General features: G+C 40.2%; 1 protein-coding gene across 3 annotated transcripts; it reads right to left on the bottom strand.

Annotated features, from left to right (window-relative positions):
• Window positions 1-17477: 17477 nt before the first annotated feature.
• On the bottom strand, window positions 17478-23705 carry OXSM (3-oxoacyl-ACP synthase, mitochondrial). Of its 3 annotated transcripts, none has more exons than XM_064414906.1 (3): window positions 23555-23705; window positions 20520-21525; window positions 17478-18085 (listed from the first exon to the last, which is right to left on the bottom strand). In XM_064414906.1, the coding sequence occupies exons 2-3, from the start codon at window positions 21521-21523 to the stop codon at window positions 17683-17685; spliced, it is 1407 nt and encodes a 468-aa protein (XP_064270976.1). In that variant the 5' UTR covers window positions 21524-21525; window positions 23555-23705; the 3' UTR covers window positions 17478-17682. The 3 variants fall into 3 exon arrangements, with proteins under 3 accessions (XP_064270976.1, XP_064270966.1, XP_064270960.1); XM_064414896.1 differs by lacking the exon at window positions 23555-23705 and adding an exon at window positions 23328-23497; XM_064414890.1 differs by lacking the exon at window positions 23555-23705 and adding an exon at window positions 22097-23276.
• Window positions 23706-25536: the final 1831 nt, after the last annotated feature.

The raw sequence follows: 25536 nt of genomic DNA, 5'->3' as shown, positions 1-25536 counted from the left end.
CATTTCACACACTACCACTGCTTTATGTGCCTGCCTACCCACTCAGAGGCAAACGGGGATGCTCAGGAGAGAAGGAGCGTGTCTGAAGCACAAATCTGATCTGTTGCTCAGGAAAGGAGGGAGTGCTTAAACCCCGGCCATCACCCTTCGCCTGGAGCCTGGAATGTGACTGCAAAGCCAGTCACCAGCTATCCAAAGAACAAGTAGATGCTTAAAAGGCTGAGATTATGGCATGGAGGTACTTCAGTTCCTATAGAATCAAAAATTTTTGTTTGGAGCTCCTCTAACTGTAAACTGCACATTTGTGAAAACAGCATCTACCTCAAGTGAAATGAGCATTAAAATGCAGTCAGACCCCCACTGTCTGAAAACCAGATCCTTAATCTCTATCTCCAGTGATTCGCAAGACTTTCCAATTCCTATTAGAAATAAAACCAAATAGCACAGCATGAAGTTGATAAAGCTGATGGGATCTACAAGTCTGATATTTCACAGCTTTCTGAAAATAGAAACAAACTGACAGAGGCAGTATATTTTTCAATCACTGCTCATGAACCAAAAATTTCCAATCATTGGTTATTTAAGCTTCACACAGGCATGCACTGTATTTCTAGGACATACTCCAGAGATTAACTAACCTTTGCCTGAAAACAAAATTAATGCACATGCAGAGCAAAATTTACCCATCAGAGAGCAACCAATGGATTTAATTCTTTGTTAATGAGACCACTGTCAAATATACTTCACACCTGTCTACTGAACTTTCTGATGCGTGTAACAGTGCTGTTCAAGGCTAATAGCTCATCCTTACATCCTGCATGAAAGCAGGAACATAAGGAAAAGCCAGTTCCTCTTGCAACACCTTTCAAAATTTAGACACTTATTTCTGTTTTGTTCAAATCAAAACCAAAACTCTGAAAGAATTTTTTAAAGGACAAATATAAGTCTGCTTTCAGATTAAACCTCAAAATGCAGAGCAGGCTTGTCTGGGTTAGGATGAGGAGCTTTCGTAAGCACACTGAAGGTGAGTGCCATAATCTGAGGTTTTGAAGACCCAGTCAAGTTTCTGTGCTGTCTGATTCAGAGCAGACTTTTGGAGAAGCAAAAGATTAATTCCAGTTGAGAGCTGGGAGATAAACAGCATCTCCAAGTCTTAGTACAGTGTCACAAGCACCATATCTTCCAGAAAAATGAAAAATAAATAACATTTTTCCATCCACCATTCACCTCCACCCAAAAAAAATATACCCAAAGTTGTTAGAAATCCTTGAAAATATCCAAGTTCTATAAAAAAAAACAAACATGTTCTTCTCCCAGATCCTTAAAAATCTTCACCTAGCTCTTCAAAAGCCCATAAAATATATCAGCACAAAATCAAGTGAGTTCATCAAGATGATCAAGTAAGAGTGTGCCAGTAGAGAAGCTGAACTCAAATTTACATTTTCTTTAGAGATATGCAGGAATTCTGCTGGAATTTCAATGTAACAGAAGCCAGAAGAATGAGGAAAAAAAACAACCAGCAAAATGACCATAAGACTCATAGCTCAAAATTTTGAAAATTCCAGCAAGGCTGGACATGTTACAGGATCCACAAGCATCCAACCAGCTTAGGATCACACAGAATGTTTCATCAAGTATATTTTTTTATGTTTACTTATGAGCCAGAATGAATCTCTCAAAGGCACAGAGAGCTGGCTAGTTAAGTTGGGAGCAAAGTGTGGTAAGGCATTGCTAGGCAAGAGAAGACAGAGCAGGATGGAAGTCATGAAACAAGGTCAAAGCAGCATCTATTGAGCCAGAGAGACCTAAAGCCCATTGCAGATGTAATCTGTTTATAAGGAATCAGAAAGGACAAGCAGACAGATTTTCTGTAGTTCTTTCACCAATGCTTAGCCCCAGGAGATACCAAAGGAGTAATCCAACATTGCATTCATTTGGCTTACATAAAACCTAACCAGAAATAATATTTTATTCACATGCGATATGCTCTAGGGAAGACATTGTCTCAGTTTTAGTCCAAAGAAAAATTCTTTTTCTTGAAAATATGATAAAATACTGATGTGATCAGAAATTGGAATTTCTTTTAAAATAGGAAACTTTTACCCATTAACAATATTTCCATCTGAGGGCAGATGCTGCAGCAGTATCTGCAACTTTTACTGAATGTGAAGTTGTCCCCTCCCTCCCTTCAAACCTCAGGATGTCAAAACACGTTGGAACTCATGCCCGAAATGCTTCTACTTTCTGTAATCCTCTAGGGGTATGGAGCTAATGATGGATCTCTCACAGCCTGGACCTTTCCACCAGACTGCTTCAGTCACAACATTTCCATGATACACAGAACACCTAAACACGGGACAAAGCACAGCCTTATTTTGCACCAGAAGGCCAGAACAATTCAAAGGGGATGGATGTGCCTTTTCATAGTGTACCACAGCATTTCAGGCAGACAGACTTACAAATGAGTTCAAAATATTTTCTCGACAAAGAATCAACATTTCAGCCTCCCAGCATTTTCGTATTGATTATTTCAGTTTTGTAGAAACCAAATGCCAGGCACTCAGATTTACAGTCTTTCCCCAGTATTAGTGTATACTTGTTGCTTTTAATTAATCCAGTGTTTCCAGTTAGTGTAAAACACACCAAGTGCAATATCACAAATCACAGTATGGAAATGCTGACACATTTGAATGCAGTGAGAACTTTACCAGGATTTTATGCACAGTTTGAAAAATCAAATAAAATCCACTTAAAAAATAAGAAGGGACTAGGCACTATTGGAGATAGGGGTAACGATTCATCTGATTCTGTGTCATTTTTATAATCCTAGCTTTTGAGCTTCTGTGGCCTTATATTGATTTTCTCTGTTCTGTCGCTCCTTTTTTCTTTTTAAATTATGGAAAGTGAACACATTTAATATAAAACAGATTTTGCTTTATTTTTTCAGGTAAGCCTGTTAAAAGTAGAAAATACTTCATCTACTGCACACATAAAAAGCATAGCATTAAGCATTTGACATTAAATCTTGGTAGATAAATATTGTCTCTATTTAATCGTCTGTTAAAATTGATAAAAGAGTAGCATCAGCTTTTGAAATACTCAGCAGCAAAACTCCCACTGTTATTAGTAGGTCTAGGATCTCACTCCAAATTTTGCCCTTTTTTTTTCTTTTTGAACAAGCAGCATCTCTTTGTGCAATAATTGGCAGCTATTAGTGTCAATTTGGCAGATCCAAAGCTGCATGGTTCCGTGGGAAATTTATGCCTCCTAACATGCCTTGCTAAATTTAAACCTGTTGCATAATATGCAGATTCATTCTCGTGCATGTAATGCAGCTAAGAATATCTGAAGTTCAAGGGAAGCTCATACACATGCAGACTAAAAAGGAGTGTTTAAATGCATTTTGAGCTTTACCACATGGAATAAAAAGCACTGGTCACTCCCTTTAGTAAAGCTATACCTTCTTGCAATCACTGCAGTGAACATACATTTCATTTATGTGACCAATGTGAATGGTACAAAGCACCACTGACATTAAAAATAGGAAAACAAGAAAAGATAGACTTGCTTTTTTGATTCCATTAAGCCATCACTTCAGTCCTAGCTCTGGAAGCACCCTGCTCTAAAATACTTCTGAGGAACTGTGAAGCCTGCTTTTTCCTCCAGAATTACAAACTGGATGACTTATTTCTACAATGTCCTTCTGTATGCCATCTCTTTTTTTCCCCCACACTACACATAAGAAACAGATCTCTTTTTCTGTTTTATCTTGAGCACTGAAAAGCTTTCTTGTAATTCACATTTTGACTTATGGTCTGAGCCTGAACACAAGAAAATACAGCACATGTAGATAAATCTATGTCTTTTCAGAAAGTTAAATAGCAGCCTGATCCTATAGGAATTTTTTTTTTTATTATCAATCATTACAAATAATACAGGTAAAATAAGGTTGGATGAAGTTCCATCTCTTTGGTCTTCATTTCTAATGCATATTCCAAAGTGAAAACTTGTAGAAAACTTGACAGATTAGAAGGGAGAGTGGCTAAAGAACCATTACCAGTATTGGGGGTTTTTGTTGGTTTGAGGGTTGGGTTTCTTATCACCTGTTATCACCAAACCTTTTCTGGAGTAATTCCCTGAGGATGAGATAATTCCTAACCTATAGCCCGATTCTCAAGTCATTGTTCATGTTCCTATTTCATCTTAAACTTGAGCCATCAAAATGCCTTTAATATTAGCAGCCCAAACATGTTCTTAATTCACACAGAAATATACCAGGCCCCTCATCCAAATATTATGCTTCACACAAACCCCTTCCCACAGAATAGGTACTTAAAAATTCAGCCTCCTGATTTTCAGCTTCAGACAAATACAAGTTTCCATTTGTTCTGTCAGATCAGCATATCCAAAGCTTTCTGCACATGACATTTACTCTCACTTTTTAACAGGTATCCCAGCCTTACTGGAAACAGCACACTGGAAGACAGCCCCAGTCTGCATTAATACAAAAGAGCCCCCAGTGACAATGTCAAATAATTTATTGGTATCAAAAGCATTACATGGTTGGGAAAGGTAGGTGATATGATAAAATTCTTTCTGTGTTCTGAACCATTCCCCATGTTTCAGTGCAGTGTGATACTGATGCAAGGCTATTAGGCCCTCATCTTGAGACAGCACCAATTTGAGATTAGTACTCAATTATTTGACTTTTTGGCACAAACTGAGTCTGCCTAACGTAACACATGCCTAACATAACACAGCCACCAAAAAAAATTCTCAAGATTAATTTTTTTAAGATATACCAGCATATGAAAGCTTTCAAACAAAATTTCAGGATTCTTATCAGAAAACCCCTCCAGAGATTAAATGTAAGTATTTTGAAAAACATGGAAAGCACATGGAAAAAAGTGGTGAGTGTTTATTGTTGATGTTGTTAATTACTTCAAAACAGAGATAAGGATAACAGGAAAATCTGAAAGAATTAACTCCATGGCAACATACATGGCGATTGGATCAAGATAAAAAATAACCTGAGAAGAGGAAGAATAAGAGACAATTCAAAATATTATGACTAGTTTCAAGGAAGAACTAAGCACTGAGGGAGAATTCACCTGTAATTATGGTGTTTGTTAGGAATTTTATGAAGGTTTCTAGGCTTTATGTCTAGCATATATGCTGGGCGTAAAGAATAGAAACCTTCATAAAACTCAAAACCTTCATATATCCTTCAAAACCTTCATATATCCTTGCAATGAGTAGTGTATATTACTGAACAAGAAGTTCTGAGCAAGAGCAATTTCTGCAAGAGCACACCAATATGGTCTAGCCATGGACAGAGCTGGGTCCCAAGCAATGAACATCTCTCACCTGTTTGGGACACAGCTTTGCAGGGGAAGGAGAAAAACCAAGGTGGTTCAGCCCCTTGCTTAAATAATCAGCTCCTAAATGCAACTACAACCAAGCTCAAAAATAGATAGTGAAATGGTGACTTTGTCTCATAAATAACAGGACTGCAGATAAGCCCTGAAAGAGGCCACACAGCTGAAGTCCAGGTGTAGAACATCCACCAAGGCACTGACAGGGAGTAGCTTAAGCTTAACATGCCACCTCCAGGAAGGCTGCAGCAATAATTAATATACTGCCTATTTTTCATAAGAATAAGGATGGTAGAAGCCTCCTGAACAGATACATAATCCCCTCTTTGTCTTTTGAAAGGTATTCCAGTTCTAGTTCTCAAGACCTGGAACAATTCAGTGTTCCACTTATTCTCTGCTAATATTGTACTTCACTGACTCCCTTTGCTTTGCCCAAGATATTTGACTTCTGGTGTTCTTCTGTGTCTCTGACTCTATTTTTAAAAGGATCAGTCAATAAAACTTCTCTTTCAACAAGTCCCTTGTTAAAACACAACTTCCAGAAGACAATGAAAGCTCTTCTGAATCTCATGAAACAAGTGTTTATGATAACAACAGTTCTGCAGCAAAATAGTGCAAATGTGACAAGTTTTTCTTCCGTACCTGCTGGTACATTTTCTCTGATTAGCAGCCCAGCTATCAAAAAGCACAGAAACATTTTAAGAGAAAAACATATCAAATACAATACATCATTAAAAAAAAGCAGTTCAAAGGAATTTAATTTTTTTTTCATATTCTACTATGAGGATACCTATTTAATCATTACTTTATTAAGTTCTCCACACCTTGGTCTAAATCTCCTTCACTTTCTTTATTTCCCCAGCCTCTTGCATCAGAACAGACAAGTTAATGCTGTTTACTTCATCAAATAAGTATTCCTGACTTGTATAGCTGGCAAATAATTTATTTAACTGCTTACTAATAAGCAAAGAGAAGAGAATCTATCACTAGAATAATCTTGGAACCCTCCATCTGTTATAGATAGTGTGCTTCTGTTCAAACAAATGCTGGGAATGAACAATTTATTTCTCTGTTTACTTCCTAACCCATACCCTGCATATTTCAAAATGATGGAAAAGCCTACAGATGAGTAACTAACCCCAGAGACTCAGCAGAACATATATTTCCAAGCTGTCTATAACTTTAGAGCCAAAGCACCGGCAAAAAAACAAAGGATCAAATATCCTAAGGTTCTCTTGGTGAGGAGCAGCCGGTATTCTAAATTTCATTCCAACCTGTCAGGGTAGAATACAGAAAATGTGACAATCCTACTGATATTTTGAGTTGGAGAATCAATGGCTTTGAAAAGACTCAATAGCATAGTTAGAGCCAACACTACCTCATCTTCTGAATGGCTTCATTATCAGTCTTTTTGTTTAGATTTTGGGAAAAGGAATGCATGTTCAGCACCTAGCACAGTGGTCCTGACCTTCTGGGTCCTATGGCACTAACCCAAATTAAGTTACACTTTTAACAAAATGCAGAATCTGACACAAGTACTAATACCTTCCTCAGGTGTGGCCTACCTGAAGAGACTAACACATAGGGCTAAGACTAGCTCTTCTCATATTTTATCAACAACATAACATGTTGCAAACAACATAAAACTATTGCATTATTGTAACTGAACTGATTTACTTGTACATTGAAGTCAGTCCCCTCTTAGCAAGAGGTTGCTCATCTCTGTGATTAGATCTGCCACTTTTTATAAATAGCAAGAGAACACATCAACCATCTGGTTATCTTCAGCCAAAGGCTACAAAATTAACTGGGATTTGCCACCAACGCAGAATGTACATGCAGCATTTCAGGGAGAGCAGGGGGCTGCAACTAAGACACACAAACAACTCATAGAACACAAGGTGAGCCTAGGTGCTGGATCTGAGCTTGAATAGGTCCTGTGCAGTGGGCAGGGTGTGGATGGGGGTCCCAGCTGAGGGCCTCCAGGGCAATTACAGCCCACAGGTGCCCATGGTCCTGACACACACACACAGGTATACGCATAGATGTGCAAAGGGTTGGTTAGTGTTTAGAGTCAATAAAAAGACATAATTATGTCCTGGATGTATGGCCTCTTGCATTAGCTGAGAGGAGACTGGTTTGGGTTATATGCTCCATAAAACAGGGAGAAAAACCCCACTTTGCTCTGTCAGCTGATTGAATTTATTTTTTTCTCTGAGATATGCAAATCACTGTGCAAGCACACCTACAGCAACAGGCAGGTTTCTTAGAGCACTGGAGCTCTTGAGCAGACTGACAGCCTTATTCCTGCTGAAGGCAGTAGCAGTTTTGTAATTTAGGGTAGGCAGGTTTTTATCAACAAAGCCAGGAAAGGATCTGAAAGCCTTCTGAAGCTGACCTCCCTAACATTCCTAGAGTTCACTGGTTGTTCAAAAAGCACCATCTTAAATAACTCTGAGTCAGCCTGGAGATATACATAGAATCATAGAATAGTTTATGTTGGAAAAGATGTCTAAGATCATCCAGTCCAACTGCTAACCCAGCACTGCCAAATCCACAACTAAACCATGTCCTCAAATGCCACATCCACATATCGTTTAAATACTTCTAGGAATGGTGGTTCTAACACTCCCCTGGGCAGCCTATTCCAATGCTTGACAACCCTTTCCATGAAAAAGAATTCTGCTATCCAATCTAATCCCTCAGGCAACTCGAGGCCACTTCTTACCTGTTACCTGGGAGAAGAGGCTGACCTCCAACCTTGCTACACACACAGAGTAATGGAGAGCAATAAGGTCTCCTCCGAGCCTCCTTTTCTCCAGGCTGAACAACCCCAGTTCCCTCAGACATTCCTCACAGCACTTATGCTCCAGACCCTTCACCAGCTCTGTTTCCCTTCTCTGGATGCACTCCAGCCCCTCAGTGTCTTTCTTGTAGTGAGGGCCCCAAAACTGAACACAGGATTTGAGGTGTGGCCTCACCAGTGCCGAGCACAGGGGGACAATCACTGCCCTGGTCCTGCTGGCCACACCATTTCTTTTACAGACCAGGATGCCATTGGCTTGCTTGGCCAGCTGGGCACACGCTGGCTCATGTTCAGCTGCTGTCACCCAGCACCCCCAGGTCCTTTTCCATCAGGCAGTTTTCCAGCCGCTCTTCCCCAGGCCTGTAGCACTGCCTGAGGGTGTTGTCACTCAAGTGCAGGAGCTGGCATTTGGCCTTGCACTGCGGTGTCAGCCAAAAGCAGCTCCTACAGGCTGCTGTCCTCCCAGTCCTCTGTCAGTCCTCCCGGAGCCTCTCCCCTCAGCAGGAGTGGGCAGCCCCATGACACCAGCTCCGAGCCAGCCCTGAGCCCCAAGGCCCACAGCCCTGGGCCTGGCATTGCGCTAAAGAAGCCATGGAAGAAAGCGCCTCCCTCTGCTAGACCGGCTCTGGAATTCAACCTCAAACACCTAAAGTATCTTCAGGACCAAATCCTCGAAACTTTTTATGTGTATTTTACCTGGTCCATTACAAAGAAGCATGAGGAAGGAGCAATCACTCTATGTTCTTTTTAAAAAATCTTTCCTTCTCTTTCTATTTCCTCTAAACAAGAACTACACAATAAATGTTATCATTTGCTTATGAATGCAATTTAGGAATTTTGAAACAGTTCCCAGGAGATTCTTCCTTTCTTTCAGTCTTGTAGGCCACTCCACACAGAATGGAGGTGTCAATAGACAAAGCCAGAGGAGACAAGGAACAAGAGCAGGGACAATGTCTGAATCACATTGAATATCCAGTGAAGTAGAGGGATTCTTAGGCAGTACCAATTAATTTGCAATTTATAATGGAAAATAAGTAGTCCTAAAACACTCATGAAGAAGGTCCAAAACAAGAAGAGTGAGTCACAGCAATTATTGAATTATCCCCAAAATACTTTTATTCTCAAACTTTATGGTTCCTTCAGGGCTAGAGCCAACAGCAACAAGGGACCATTCTTGCCCTCTCTGCATCAGCAGAGATATCCAAGCACTACAGCATATTTAAACAATTTATTTTTCATTAATCTCATATTTCCTTCCTTTCAGCAAGCACACAGTATGCTGCTTAGGAAACATGGAATCATTTCCCCTCTTCACTGCTCTGCCTGTGCTTCTAGTGCCTACTGGTGCAACACAGGGCTTTAAAGAGCTACTGACCCCTTCAAAATCTGTGCCCTTCAGTAAATCCGTGCAAACTCCAGTTTAATTCACACAGAGGAACTCAGATTAACTTCGTGAAGGAAAAACAAAGGCTGGATGATATGTGTTTAGTCTTTCTTCTGTGCCCCGCTCTTTTCCTTTGTAAGGCGCTTTGAAAAGGAAAGCAATGAGTGAGCAATCTGGTCGGGTGGGCGGTGTCCCTGCCCTCCGGAGGGCACCGGGCGAGGTGACCTTTAGCGGTCCCTGCCATCCCGAGCCGTTCCGTGCCTCCGGGGGCGCCGGGCGCTGCTGATCTCCGGGATATAACTGGGATTTTGCTGCCACCGTGTGCTCAGCCCGCCCCGCCGCCAGCTTCCCCGCTCGGCCGGCCCCAGCGCGGCGTGTGCGCGGAAAAGGATCCCGCTTCCCAGGCGGAGAAAAGAGGGCTTCCTGCAAAACTGCTGCTCGCATGGACGTGCCCTCGGCCAAGCCCTAAGCTTCAAACCCTAAGTTTAACCAGCCAAGCCCAAGTGAGTTTGATGCACATTTAGAGAGCAGGGGTGGCTGCTCTCAGTAGATGGAGGCTCACCAGTTTTACCCAGCTTCAGAAGATGCTCTTCTGTGGTTTCTGATGGCTCTGCACTGGTCCCCCAGTATAACCCATTGCAGATGGACAAACAGTAGTGCTCAGGGCAGAAGCAGTTGCTTTTCAAAGCAGGAAAGGTCTATTCAATGTCTTCCCATAAGATGATAATTTAAAATGTTTAATATTCAGACTGTTCTAACACAATTCTTTTGGCCTTTAAGTGTCACAGACATAAACAGTCTGCTGAATCCATTTCCTCATGAGCATTTACTAATGATGGAGCTGCCTCTGGAACTTGTTACACTGAGTATGCCCAGATGATCGAGCACACACTCTTTAACTGGGGCATTTTTAAGGTTTCCTCTGGAGACCTACTGAACTTGAATGGAAGAGATATTAAAATTCTTCCCAGAAATCCTACAGCACACCTCTTCCTAAAGTGATCCTATAGCATTTGTCATGAGATACAGACCAATTTGGCCCAGTGCAGGAATCTGTAACATTCCAGGACAGACCAGAGTGCTGGCAAATGAACCTGGCTATCAGCCAGTAAACCCTGGCTCACAGTGTGTGAACCACAATACTATCTTTTAAATCTGTTTCTAAAGAGGACAGTGTTGTTCCAGACTAGGAACAAATCATTCACTACAGAAATGAGGATGTCCCGGTGACCTGGTGACCAGGTACAAGTTCTTTCTAGGAGCCCTGTAAAATTTATGGCTCTAAACAGTAAATACCGCTAAGGTTTTTAAGTAAGCATGATTATTTCAGGCAAGGTGACCCTTAGGAGTGAGATCTTTTGTGTCAGTCTGTTTCCCAGCAGAAAGGCACTCACATTCAAAACACAACCATCACAACCAATCATTGCCAGTCAGAGAAGAAACAAAGACTAATTAATTGAATAAAGGCCAAATTATTCACTCCTATTATAAGCATGACATTGGCAAGAATCCCAAATGCATCCAGCGGTAACTTCACCTAGTTTGTTGGATATTGCAGTTGCCTCTAGGGGAGCACGTTCCATTATTTTCAAGGGCTTCGCCAATTGTTATTCTGAACACTCTCTTCCACACACGCTTCAGCTACCTAAAACAGAACAAAGGTGTCCTCTACTCTCTTTCCTTATACTGCTGAATTACAAAGAGAAGGTTTCTGAAACAGATGTGAATAGAGAAATTACTACTCCTTGTCTTAATTTCATTGCTCTGTTAGACTCCCTATACAATTTATTAGCAGTCTCAGGAATCTGTTTTTCTTAGAACTTCTGGCTATCTCTTTTTTTTTCCAATTCTAAATCCTTCTCTCTGTTATTGAAGAAATTCAGCGAGAGCTATTTCTATAAATTCCACGCCCACATAGTCTGCTAAGAAGGGTTTGTGCAATGAGTAATTTGCCTACATTAATGTGAAAAAATGCACTGACAAAAACTGAATTGCACCCATGACAAAGGTTGTTATTCTCTTTCTTTTCCAAAAAGAGAAACACAGGCAACTCCCTTATATTCTGATACAAAGAGTGAAAATCAGTAACATCCCCCATCTAGCACTTAAATTAAAGGTATGCTTAAGGCTATTCTTTTTTTAAACTAAAGGATGCCTTGGATGACAGGATGTAGATCAGACTCAGTTTTACCCACTTATGCACAGCTCTGGCCTTTACTTTCCATCCAAAAGAGGAGTCATTCTGTCCATTGATGTTCCAATAGACAAAGCTGGGGCAAGCCCATCATTGGGAACAGTTAATTCATGTAAGTATCAAGTAATTTCTAATGTGAAAGGAATGGATGGCTAAAGGGCATTGTTGGGACAAGCCTGGCTCCAGAGACTCTTTTTGGTGTGTTGCTCTTTATGTCTTTATCCTATTTATGCTCTATATATCTCAATTTCTCTTTATCCACTCTGGGCTTGTTGCAGATTGGGTTTTGTTTGATAAGGACCAGCAAAGCACAACCTCAGTTTTACTGCCATGTTCCCCTGCACACATCCAAGGGCTTTAGGATGTTCACCAAGAGTGGAGAATTTGTGTGGTCCCAATAGAAACAATTATGGAAGTGGTTGAACCTGCTAGTTCTCCTATTCAAATGATATCCAATTTTCTCAACAGCCACCACTGCTTTAAGAAATTCCTAGGTGATTAAAAAAAAATCCACAATAAATGCAGATATGGTACCAAGCTACATGTAAGCCTCCCTAGGCCAGACACCACCTCAGGAAAAAAAGGGAAGAAATTATAATACTCCTATAAAAATGATTAAATTGCAGATAGAATTATTGCTTTCTGACACTCTTTCAGAACTTATTGTATACAAATATTCCATATCAAGCTCAATGTCAGCAATCCATCTCCTTCCTTCCTTCCTTCCTTCCTTCCTTCCTTCCTTCCTTCCTTCCTTCCTTCCTTCCTTCCTTCCTTCCTTCCTTCCTTCCTTCCTTCCTTCCTTCCTTCCTTCCTTCCTTCCTTCCTTCCTTCCTTCCTTCCTTCCTTCCTTCCTTCCTTCCTTCCTTCCTTCCTCTCTTCCATCAAACTCAAAACATCACAAAAAATCATGAGAATTGACTCCTAAATGAATTCCTAGAATACATTTTATGTCTTGTTTCAGCCCAGAGACTGCTTGGTGGCATTCTGAACTCTGGGAAACAGTGAAACAACTGACCACTGCTTATAGCAATTAACATTTAACACCAAAATCCTGACAATGACAAAAAGAGGAAAACTACAAAATTATATTAACTATCACATGGATATCCATCTGTTTAGCCTCTGATCTGCTTTATGGCACTCTAGGAGAACTACAAGACACATATTAGAAAATATTAATCTCTTTTTCAATTATAGTTCCTCGTTTGCAGTTCTTCTGCTCTTCATGAGCACAGGTCTTTTATCAATCCTTCTTTTTGCAATTTTATTTCACTTCATTCCTATTATATTTTGTTGGAGACCTTGGGCTGCAATAGCCTGTATGCTACTAGTTTGATATACCTGTTCATTAGCTATCATATTAAAATTATTTTGCTTCATACACAGAGGTATTGGCTATAAGCAATTGATATTGGCATATTTCTTTACAGGTCAATAACTGCAGCTAGGAAATTGGATTTCTACCAAGCTAAAATTAATCATCATTTTTACAAAATTTGGAGTGGAGTCTACTGCTCAAGCAGAAACTATTGCACATTTTGCTTAGGTTATAAAACTGCCTTCATCCTAGGTTTGTTTCATTACTGTTGCTAGCTTTAGAAAACAAACAGGAGCCCATATTAAACAAACAAATAAACAAATAAACAAACAAACAAATAAATAATAAACAAATAAACAAATAAATGACACAAAAGGAAAGACAAATTAGGTCACACAGAACTGGGAGCAAACTCCTGGATGATTTTGTACCACCTGTTTTCCCATTCCCCTTTTGGTCACAAAAGTCCAAAGAGCGGTCCCACAAAGATGCCACCCAAACACTCTGACAGCACCAAGGGACTTGGCATAGCCTCCCAGCATGGATGTCCCATCCATGGCCCTGACTGTCAGGCATGGTGGGAAGGGTGACAGGACCAGGCTGATCCTCAGACACCCACGGTTTTGTTGTACACATTTCTCACTACAGACCCACTCATGGCTTGAGAAATCATGAAATATGATCCAAAGTACACTCAAAGTGTCCATGCTAGAAAAAGGCTGGTAAGCAGGAAATCATGCTGACTTGCATCTAAAGATTGTGTTAGTTAGTTTTTTGTTCAAAAGAATGCCATAGATGTCTTGAAATAACTACAATATATAAGTATTGTTGGGTTTTATTATCATATTTGTAAACTATGAGTCACATTTTTACTGAAAATATAAGCTTTTGCTCAGGGCTTCTTTCAAACTTTAACTAGATTTAATTTGAAATAATTTAGGAACTGGCAAGACATTATATTAAAAATTCATTCATTAGCCAAAAATAAGCTGTATGCCTAAGTAAAAAACTTCTTCACAGTGAACTAAAGTGATCTCAGTAAACTAATATGAGGAATATTTGCTCTCTACACTTGCAGAACAAACTATAGAAGTCTGAAATGAAATTAAATTTATCATTTTAAAAAACTGCTTCCGGAGACAGACAGTAATTAACCCTGAGCAGCAGCTTGATCTTTGTAAGATTTCAGCAAGCACATGCTGTTTACTTTTTTTATAACACATATTTTTATTAGGTTCCTCTAAGTAAATGAGTTCAGGTAAGTTACCATAATTCCAATTTTTGTTCAAATGCATTTCTTTCTAAAAATTTTAGCTTAAGATCCTTGATTCAAATCTAAACAATATTTTAACCAGCTGGAAAGTAGGTTGGCAAAAAAAGTCCAGTGGTCCTCATGAACCAGCTGCCTTTGAAGTAAAGAAAACCAAAATCATTGTGGGCATTGGGAAGAGCAGCAGCAGCAGCAGCTCATGAGAGATGATCCTTCCCCTCTCCTCATCAGAGACTTATCTGCAGAGCTGAGTTCAGTCCTGGGCTCCCCAGCACATGAGAAAGGTGTTCATACTGGAATAAATCCAGTGAAGAGCCACAAAGATGATAAAGGACCTGGGGTATCTGACATGGGAGGAGAGGATGAGGGAGCTGGGACTGTTTGGCCTGGATGAGACAAAGTTCCGGTGAGGTCTCATCAACATGATTAAATGGAGGAAGGAAGAAGAGGGAGCCAGACTCTTCTCAGTATTGTCCACTGAAAGGGTAAGAGGCAGTGGGCACAAATTTAAATACAGGGAATTCCATTGAAATGTGACAAACTTCTTGCAGTGAGTGACCAAGCACTAGCACAGGTTGCTTAAAGAGGTTGTGGAGTCACCATCCTGGGAGACACTCAAAACCCAGCAGGACATGGCCTTGAACAACCTGCTCTAGCTGGCAATCTCCAGCCCCAGCCACTCTCTGATCCTGCCTGGAGCCTTTGACTCTCACACTCTTCTCAAGTGTTGGACCACTTGAGAAGCAGGATTCAAAACAAACACTCTACCTGCATCTCCAAGTTTTGTTTATGAGATGGTTAGTAACTCCAGACTTGTAAGTCTAAATAGGAAGCTTTTTTAATCCAGACTCTGGATGCTTACCTCTCTCATTTATTGAAGATGAAAAGTGCATTTTAAGGGAGAGCATGGTTTTAATAAGTTGGTCAATTTGCTCATGTAATAGTTTAGCAACACAGATCTATTTTCCTTTTATGTTTGCAGCTACCATAATAAAGCAGTAATTAGCAGTAAGTAGTCCCTGATCAGCTCAGCAGCGTATGTGATAAAAAAAGATTATTCAAAAATAAAGTACATAAAAACAAAAACTATATAAACAAATTTCAAATAGTCAGGGGTTAAACTTGGGCTCTGTTAAGTTGTTTTTTTTAAATCCAGATTCTCTACGGGGCACTCTACTACTGCATCTCCACATCTTAAAATGATCCATAATCAAAACACTTAAAATAACTATTGTCACAAACCTTCCATGGTTTAAAGGTTACCTGCACCAGATGATTAAATTTCAGTGGGCTGAAGAGAGAAAAATCTTTTAATAATTTCAGTTTCTGTTTTACTTTTCTCTGTGACAGTATCATCTACCTTTTCACGGTTGGCACCCTGCAGCCTGCACCCAGCACTCCTGGGGCCACGATCTCTACCATCAGAGGGAAAGGGAGGCATCTCTGTCACAGTATTAATTACAGGTCTGCAGCTCTGTAACAAGACTGGGTGAGTTGTTAGACTGTACTTCCAGTCCACAATAATGCAGCACTATTCCCTTATTCTGCCTGGAATCACGACTACCTGCAAAAACACCATCTCCAGAAGAAGCTTGCGGGATGATTTCCTCCACATACACCATCCTCCTGCTCACTCTCTCCTGGAGTCTGAATTCTTTAAATCAATTTCTTCTTGCATATCATTTGCAGACAGTATTGTTGAATTTTATATTTTGCCTTTTATACTGCATGCAATCCAGATTCTCATTCATTGTACTGCCACTATTAATTAACATAAGGTAAGACATTTGTTGGTATTTTCCCTGACAGCAAACTCCCATACTCTGTCTTGCTTGTATGCTTTCACATTTTCCCTTTGCCAATATATCATTTTACTTTCACACTTATTATTCATTAATCTGTTCTGGGCTGCATTGTTCTGTATGAACTCAGCTTCTGAAGTAGTCTTAATCATTCTCCAACACATGATTCTCCAATCATTTTTCACAACAGCCTCTTTAACTTTCTATTCAGTAAAGACAGCAAATGCAAAAATTATGCTGTTCAATATCAGCATTCAGACCATTTGTGTAAATAATGAGATTTTAGGGTACAGCTCAGTCTCATGCTAGCCTTTTAGTAAGCTCATTCCAGAATGAAATTTACTCAGAAGTGCAGCTACTTTTTATGTTGCTTATTTTAAATCCAGTTAAGTGGAGTTACTTTGCCTCCACTTACACAGGTCAAAGGCTAAGACTGACAATTTCAAAAAGAACACTGGTGAAAATTCTTTTAATGAACTAACCCCCAATGGGAATATCAAACTTCACTCACATATGCGCTATTAATCAAGCCACTATTTGGCTAAGATGCTTGGCTTGTGCCAGAAAGAATAGACCAAGTTCTTTACTTTTGCTTTGCAAAACTACACCCTCATCAATATGTTAGCTTTAGGTACAGTTTATTGTTCCTGTTCTCTCAGATTTATTTCTTGAAGACAATTTTTTTCCTAGAAGAAGCCTTGTTTGAGAAATTTTGCTAGTTCTACTTTTCCACTTTGGCAGAAAAAACAGATACTTCCCAAGATACTTATTCCTTTCTGTATAACTATTTTTGAAATCTTCAGTGCCATATTCGAATATCTACCTTACTATTCTTGTACAAGATTTCAGAACTCAACAAGTCATGACCTACCTACCTATCCCTGTGCCACGTGGAATATGTACAGGCCATGCTTATGCATCCTTCAATGTTAGCTCATGGCCAACGAGGAAACACAACAAATGGAAATGAATAAAAATGAAAAGAAAATGAACCAGTGCCAGAAATCTTATGTCTGTCTGTCTATATTATTGTCTCCTGAATATCACTTGTGTGGAAGAATTATGATGCTTGAGATAACTCACCATGAGGAAAAAAGCAGAATTCAATATGGAGTAGGTAACAAATGGGAGCTCAGTCATAAACCTTGTATTACTATGCAGTTAATTCATCAGTTGTGGTGTCCTAGCTTGTTAGCCAGCCTCTCTTTTGTACAAAAGACTCCAAACAATTTCTTTGTTACATGCATAGAAAAATCTTTTCTAACATAGTTTAACCATGTCTCCAGCTCTAGTCAAGAACAAAAATTTCTTCATCACACAAAGAATAGATCTTTTTTTATTTTTATTAAAATGAGTAAAAGAAGTTCCCTCTTTCTAGAAGAATTACTGGTGTAAATGTTAGGGTGAATAAAGTTCTTATGTATCAAATGAGCAACTCTCAAAGCTGAAAAAATATTACAGAACACACCAGAGATAGCAGTACAGAAAATCATAATTGGTGCAATTTTTTCATACCACTGACAGCATAAGTTAAACACTTGCAAAGCACAAAGTTGCATTAGTGCCACCAAAGCCAAAGGAATTTGTGAGCGCTATACGCCGCTTGTCAGTCTTCCACTCCTGAGCTGTCAATGGAACATAATTGAGATCAAACTCTGCCTCTGTTTTCTCTAAGTTTAGAGTAGGTGGCAACATCCCATGGTAGCAGGACAGTGCAGTAAAAGCTGCTTCAATAGCTCCTGCAGCCCCTAAAAGATGTCCTGTTGCTCCTTTTGTTGAGGAAACGGCAATATTACGTGAGTGCTCTTTAAAAAGTCTCTTGATTGCTTGATTCTCAGCAGCATCTCCTAGAGGTGTAGAAGTTGCATGTGCATTGACGTATGTTACATCTTCAGGTTTGATCCCAGAATCCTTTATTGCTGCAGACATGCACCTAAGGAAAAGAAGACAACAGACTGCTGATTTGCCCAAAGTATTTTTGTCCAATGTACAAACCAAAAGAAAAAGTATAGGTTGTTTCAAAATGTTTATCAAGTGTGAAAATCTGCTTTAGCACAGATGTAAATGACAAGAGGTTAACTCATCTAACTAAGCACATTAAATGGCATCGATATTAGGTGCCAGAGAAAGACAATAAAAGTGAGGCCCACCATAAAATCAGACTTGCTGTTAAAAATTCCACAGCTAAAAAAATACAAAGAAGAAGAAAAAAAGATATTAAAATTAGTCTCTACAGACTACATTAATGTATCAAACACCCTTTTCACTGTAAAATTTGAAAACATTTGAGAGAGAAATAACTACTGATATTATTACAAAAATTCAGATATGCACTCCCCCACAAAAATTCTGGGAAATGAAAGAAAAAATCTGCAGCCATCCTCCATATGAGCTTCTTTTTCATGCTATCCAGAGACTAGAAAATGTCAAGGAGATAGCACAAATCCCTGTATTTCATTATATAATGAAATTTACTGAAAGTCACACTCTTCAACCCCTGGCATGGTATGTTTTTTTGACTCCTGATGACTTGTACACTGTGACTGCCTCTTTAAAACATGGGTTTTTATGAAAACCATGGAAACATCAGCACAGTTCCACACTGCAATTTCTCATAGATTTCCCTCAAAGAAGATTAATCAGATATCTATCCTTGCACATAACAACAAAGCACCTCTGAGCAAAAGACCACTGACTCTTTTGAAATTTATGAAGAAAAAGGAAATAAAAGGAAGCTCAAAAACAGATAGCACAGGCTTCTGGACAGATTTAAACGTCTCTACTACAGCCTTCTAACCTTAGAAGCATCCAGCTTAGCTTAGGGTGGAGGCCACTGACACTCACTGTTACTAGATAGTGAGCCAATATTCAGGCAAAAGAGACTACTGATGATAGACTATGAGATATATTAATTTAGTAAAATACAAGATCTACAATGAACTTATTCACTTAAGGAGATACCAGATTACTTGTGTAGGACCTTCTTTATATCCATAATTCTGAGACTGGCTTTGCCTCTCCTTTCCTGCTGGTTTATTCCAACATACGTATTGGCCTCCAACAGAAGCAGTTATTAGAAGACGGCAAAAAATATTTTTCTCTGATTTTTTTTTTTTTGTGTGGCAAATAAAATTCCTACAGGAAAGTGAGATAAGCACATACATTCCAGATTTAATCCATATACCACTGCAGTAACAAATTACTGGCTTGAAGACAGTATTAAAATGTATTATCTTATCTCAGGGGTGGAAATGCTCAACATTTTGGAGATACCCAGATTAACTTTCAACTCTTCCTACTGTGAATTTAATTTATATGCTACTGCAATCATAAAATACACAAAAATTCTATTATAATATATTGCCATATCATCTCAAGGGTAAACAAGTCTGAAAATATGAGATAAGACACTCTTGATTACTCATCTCACACCTAAGTCTGCAGAACAATTAAATATGAATCAAAGAGCATCGATGGAAGCATGGTATATTTACAGTTCTAGAAAAATCTGTTAACCTTATAAAGATGCAAACACAGCTTTACGATACCATGCAGAAGTTTGATCTATTTGTGCAGTGATATATTGAATTTTCATACTAAATATTCACATACATTAAGAATAAAGCAAACTAAATCTTTAGTACTAAAGATTCCAATGCCAGCAATAGTACTCAGCATACATGAAATTCTCCAACTTCCACATGTAATTTAGCTGACAATTTAATTAGGTCAATGATAATGATTAGATGAGCATCATCTACTTGTGAACTGGTTTTGATGAGATAAACACTGATGAAGCTTTACCACCTCCCTAAACAGTACTAAAGTGTATTTCTGCTATGCTCCTTCACCAACACTCTTAGCTGCATCTGAATGAAGTACTGAATATTCTAACAAACTAGATCTTTAAGTGCTCTACAGCTTTCATCACCTGAGATTTCCTGTAACAAATAACATGCCTTTCCAGCAGGGTGGGGGTCTATCTTCTTGATGGAAAAAGAGTGAAGGAGAACCTGAAAAGATTCTATCGCACCACAAACATCTTAAAAAGAGGTTTCCATTGAGACTTATTTATATGAACAGCTGTATGAACCAAAGGAAAAATTCCTCCACACAGAGGAAGCTTTCATAACCCAATGGAAAAAGGTTGATTCTACCAAGAACTGGCCTTCACCCTCCTGCTAAAAAAAGAGAATCGGGGCACAACGTTACCAGAAGCTCTTTCATTTTTCAGATTTTTAAGCTTTTGGAATATTAATTCAAGACTGAACATCCCTTCTCTGTGAAAAATATACAATGACAGAAACAAATGTACCCACTACAATTAACATATGAAGTAGCTATTACAGTCAACATAGAGCTCTTACCTGAATGCACCATCTCCCTCGGGATTGGGTGCTGTTATGTGGCAAGCATCACCGGACAGTCCATAGCCCAAAACTTCTGCATAGATCCTAGCACCTCTTTGTACGGCATGTCCATACTCTTCCAAGACCAGCACAGCAGCACCCTCTCCCATTACAAAGCCCTCCCTCTGCGAATCAAAGGGTCGACACGCTGTTTTAGGGCTCGAGTTAAAACTCGTGCTGAGAGCCCGGGCTCTTGCGAATCCAGCCAAAGACAAAGGACTAATGCAAGCCTCAGTCCCTCCAGCCAGCATGACATCAGCATCACCAGCAGCAATGAACCTAAAGGAGTCTCCAACTGCATGTGCGCCTGTGGTACAAGCGGTCGACACAGCGTGATTTGGCCCTTTCAGTTGGTATTTAATGCTGATATGGCCTGCTGCCATATTGACCAAAATCTTTGGGACAAAAAAAGGGCTGACCTTATTGTAACCCTTTGTTTTAAATAAGGCAGCTGTGTCAGAAATTTCCTCCAGTGGAACCATTCCCATCCCAATTGCCACACCGGCAGTTAAGCGGTCCTGTTCAGACTGGGGAGACCAGCCAGAGTCCTTCATTGCAAGCTCTGCTGCACCGATGGCCATCACAGTGGCAGAACTCATGGATTTGATCTCTGACTTTGACACAAAGCTTTCTTCACTGAACTCACCCTCCTTGTTTCCCCTTGGCACACATGCAGCCACTCTACATGGGACGCCTGCATATTCTTCCCCATCTAGTGATGTAATCCCACTGCCTCCTTCCAGAAGGTGCTTCCACACAAACTGAGTCCCCACACCAAGAGGGGACACTAAGCCAATACCTGTAACAACTACTTTCCTTCGACATGCAGGCAGTGACTTGCTGAAAGCCCTTCGCTGGTTTTGTAAATGTAGATTTAAATTCAGACTCCGGAGATGAAGATTTGCAATCTTTAACAGATCCCGTGAGCACTGTGAGAACATGGTAGCAGTAATCAAGCACATTCCTGTAAATGGAGGGGGGTGGAGGGGGTGGAAAAAGACAAACACAACAATAAAGCAGACAATGTGGAAAACATTCCAAGAACATTAAATTAATAACCTGCTTTTTACTTGACAGCCTATTTTCAACCCTGAAGAAAGGGATATATTTTCTGTGTCTGTAACGAGGAATAGTATGAGTAATGGCAGATAATGGCAAAGAAATGTTCACTTTGGGAATGCCTCTAGTGGGCTCTTCTAGCTTAAGCTGCTGATGAATATGACTTTGCACTACTGTGGACTGTGAAGCACTCTCTGGGTTTTGCTGCAAAATTTCCCCAGGAGTTTTAACCACCAGCTGGCTGTAGGCAGAAACGATGAGCATTAACAGCTTTACTCATCTAAGGGAAAAAGTATGTGTTCACCAGAAAGTGTATGTCCCACCATTACCAAGTTGAGGATATCATCATCTCAAGCTTCATGTCCAGCAGAACAGTCTAGAGACCTCAAACAGGAGTCAATAAACTTGTCCTGGTTCTGCTACTAATGTAATTACACATCTAGGACAAGACTCCTTCTCTTTCCACCTCTACCAACCCATAATCAACCTTGGGTTATTACACTGTCAGAGGACAGTATTTCAAGTAGCTTGAGCAAGATGTGGAGCACAGCACCATCCTCTGTTGAAGGCAGCAGCAGCAGACCCCGCATCACAAGAGGCACGGCAAGTGATGGCAGAAGGCCTCTGTGGAGAACAAGCACTTGAGGAAGGACCAGAGGACTATGCCAAGCAGTGATGGTGCTGCACTGTACCATAGTCCCTTTTCCGTGCCTTGGCCACTGCCAGTCCAGAGCCAGTCCGACTGTGACATCTGACGTGCTGGAGCAGGGCGGAGGCTGCAGTACAGCTCTGCCAACACCTACAACACAGGCTTCAGCAGGCTGCCTGCTTTTTGCCTTGTCCAAAGGGCAACTTGGCCTCCCCAGCTCTTTGGTAAAACGGAGAGAGCTCTACGAAGACCATAAGGGACTGCTGGGCACTCCTAAAAATACCCAGACCTGTGGCAGCACAAGTGCACAGCAGCGTTACTAAAAAATGTCATGGAACCACAGAAAGGATGGCGTTGGAAGGGACCTTAAAGATCATCCCATTCCAACAATCCCTGTCATGAGCATTAACACCTTTCACTAGACCAGGCAGCAGAGAACAGCATCCAGCCTGGCCAAGAACACATGGGATAGGGAATAAAAATAGTAAACAATCACATATTATATTATATACATATTCTATGCAAATATTAAATTTAATTATTAAAAATTATTTTAAAAGGAGCCTTTCTTAAATCCTGACCCAAATTTGCTGTTTCAGTTTTTTATGCCACTTAGCCTGGACTCTATAAAAGTGGTAATATGTGTGTATACTCTATAAAAAAAAAATAAAATATATAATAATATATCATGTATTATATAATGCAAGTTACAGATATATATAAATAATATTACCTATTCTATATCTAATACAGAATATAAAACACCTCTGCAGTCATATTATATGCATACTTATGGAGTATAATGTATAACATATATATGTTTTATGAATGCATATAGTATAGCATATGCAATGGGTAAGAGAATGTATTTTATACATATTATTATAGACGCGTATAATAATGTTTAAGATATTTTATCAGTGTGTATATATATATCCATATGCACATATAATATGACTGCAGCGCTCTGTAAGGCAGCTCGTCCCGCAGCCTCACGCAGCCTTTACTGAAATGCCGTCAGCCGGTGCCATCCTGTCCGACCCAACAACGCCCGATACCTGCTGTGCGGGAAAACCAGGCGCAGGATAATTTTCCCCGGGAACAAGCGCTACCGAACACCCCCCGGTGTTTCAAGGGCAATGTCTACTTTTGAGGTGTAAACCAGGAGCCAAACCCCGGCCCCACCAGCGCCGCCATTGCCGCCCAGGCCCGCCCCGCTGGGGGCGGTGTCCCCCCCGGCCCGTGCTAAACCCCCGCCTCCCTCCGCCCCAGGCCGCAGCGGTACCTCCGCCGGCTGCGCTCCCCCCGCCCGGCGATGGTTCGCTCTGCCTCTCTCTCCGGTTCCGACGGCGCGGGGCCGCACCACTCCGCAGGCGCGGGGGGAAAGAAGGAGGCGTGCGAGTACGCGCGGCCCGCGGCGCTTCCTCCCGCCTGGCCCCGCCCGCGGGCGGGAGGGCAGCGCGATCGTGCGAATAAGCTAGAGACCAGGAAAAGGAGATGAAATTATTTCCTTCCCAAGCCACGTGCTTGAATCACGCAAAGGCGGAATAAAAAAAGAAAAAAAAAAAAAAAAGAAAAAAAATTCCAAGCTAAAATCTTTCAAAGAAACACTGCGGTGGAGTCTGTCCGTATCCTGGACAGACTACCATGGCAGAGCATAAAATGTTTGTCAAGTCTCATCAACAGAGACATGAATTAGTTACAGTGTGAGTTTGCTTGTTAGGTGACACCTTCGTATAATTTCAGTATACAGCAGCAAGAAAACTGAAATTAATTTACCCCCACGCAACACAATAATGTCTACTAGCTGCAAACACAGATACCTAAAAATAAAAAATGTAGCACAGTAATGAGGGACATACTGCAGGAAAAAGGAAAAAAAAAGCCAAAAAGGAGATAAATGCAATATTTAATAAATAAAAAAATAAACATAAGTGTACTTTTTTTTTTAATGAATCTATTTTCAATTTAGAAATAAAATTCCTTGGGCATTTAATGTGTTAGTGATTAGTTGGTTTTCTAAATTTTTCACACTGCTTGCCTATAAGCACTTCCAAAGCATTGTTTACAAATGCCATACTGAGATGCATAATGTATTTATATGCATACACGTATAGGAATTTAGTTAATCTTTGTATTTCCTAAGGCAGCCAACATTGGGAGTCACATGTCTACATGAAACACATGGAAAGGAAATTAAAAGCTGAAGTAGCAGCCAAGGAATATGGCATCATTTTAAGTTAAAGTTTTATTACTTTGGTACCAGTTCCTGAAGACTGAAATAGTAACACTTAAACTATGCCAGTAAGAATAATAAATGTAATCTCAGCAAAAGTGAACTGCCCTGTGTTAAATCTTTAAATCTCAGCATTTGTGAGGGATATGTTCCACTCTTAAAAAGTCATAGAACCTGAGCAGTGACCTGTCAGAAGCAGGCAGCAGAGCTGTAGTGTAATATCACCTACAAAATCAGAAGGCAGCTTGAATTTTAAAGACCTCTATTGCTTGGAACTCTTTAAATCTGCATTCCTAATAAAACAAATCTCCACAGGCCTTTGAGCCCAAGGTTCTTCACCACAGTTCTTTCAGTAGCAGCACAAACCGGACGTTTAGAAGAAAAAGATTAGGGTTGGTTTTTTGGGTTTTTTTTTGTTTTGGTTTTTTTTTTTTTGTTTTGTTTTTTTTTTTGTTTTTTTTTTTTGCTTCTCTGGGACGGACTGTGGGCAGTGCAGGGCAGATGTGGCGGTGAGGGCAAGTCACTGCAGTGACATTCCTGCTCAGGCAGCCCTGGTGAGCCTGGAGGTGTGGCACCCTCAGTGCTGTCAAACCTGTGCAGTACAAAAGGGGATTTATATCCTTAATGATGGTACTGCCTGCCAAGGGGCTCCCCATGTTCCAAAAATATGGAATAGGTAAACATTTTATTTAGAAATTATGTTCTTTGATCTTTGTGCACTTTCAAACTCAATCAACCAGAAAGGAGACTTAATCAAACTCTAAGTTATGTCCAGGTGTTAGCAAGACAAATTGCTTGTTGGCAGAATTGCTTTTTTTTGTGTTTCAGTGAAATCACACCTCAAAGAGGTGAAGGTTTACAAAGCTTGGGAAGAAGGATATACCACTGTCAGTGGGCACAAAGAATGAGGAATTTATTGGACACAAGGCCATTTGACAGAACTCCCAAGATAAGGAAGAAACTAGCAAAGCCAACTCAGCAGCAGTGCTGGGACCAGCTCTGACTGGATAAAAGTTAATTCTGGCAGGGGG

The sequence above is a fragment of the Passer domesticus genome, chromosome 1 (assembly GCF_036417665.1).
Source record: "Passer domesticus isolate bPasDom1 chromosome 1, bPasDom1.hap1, whole genome shotgun sequence".
Taxonomy (NCBI): Eukaryota; Metazoa; Chordata; class Aves; order Passeriformes; family Passeridae; genus Passer; species Passer domesticus.
The sequence above is the reverse complement of the archived record's forward strand: the minus strand, read 5'-3'. Positions and strand labels throughout refer to the sequence as shown.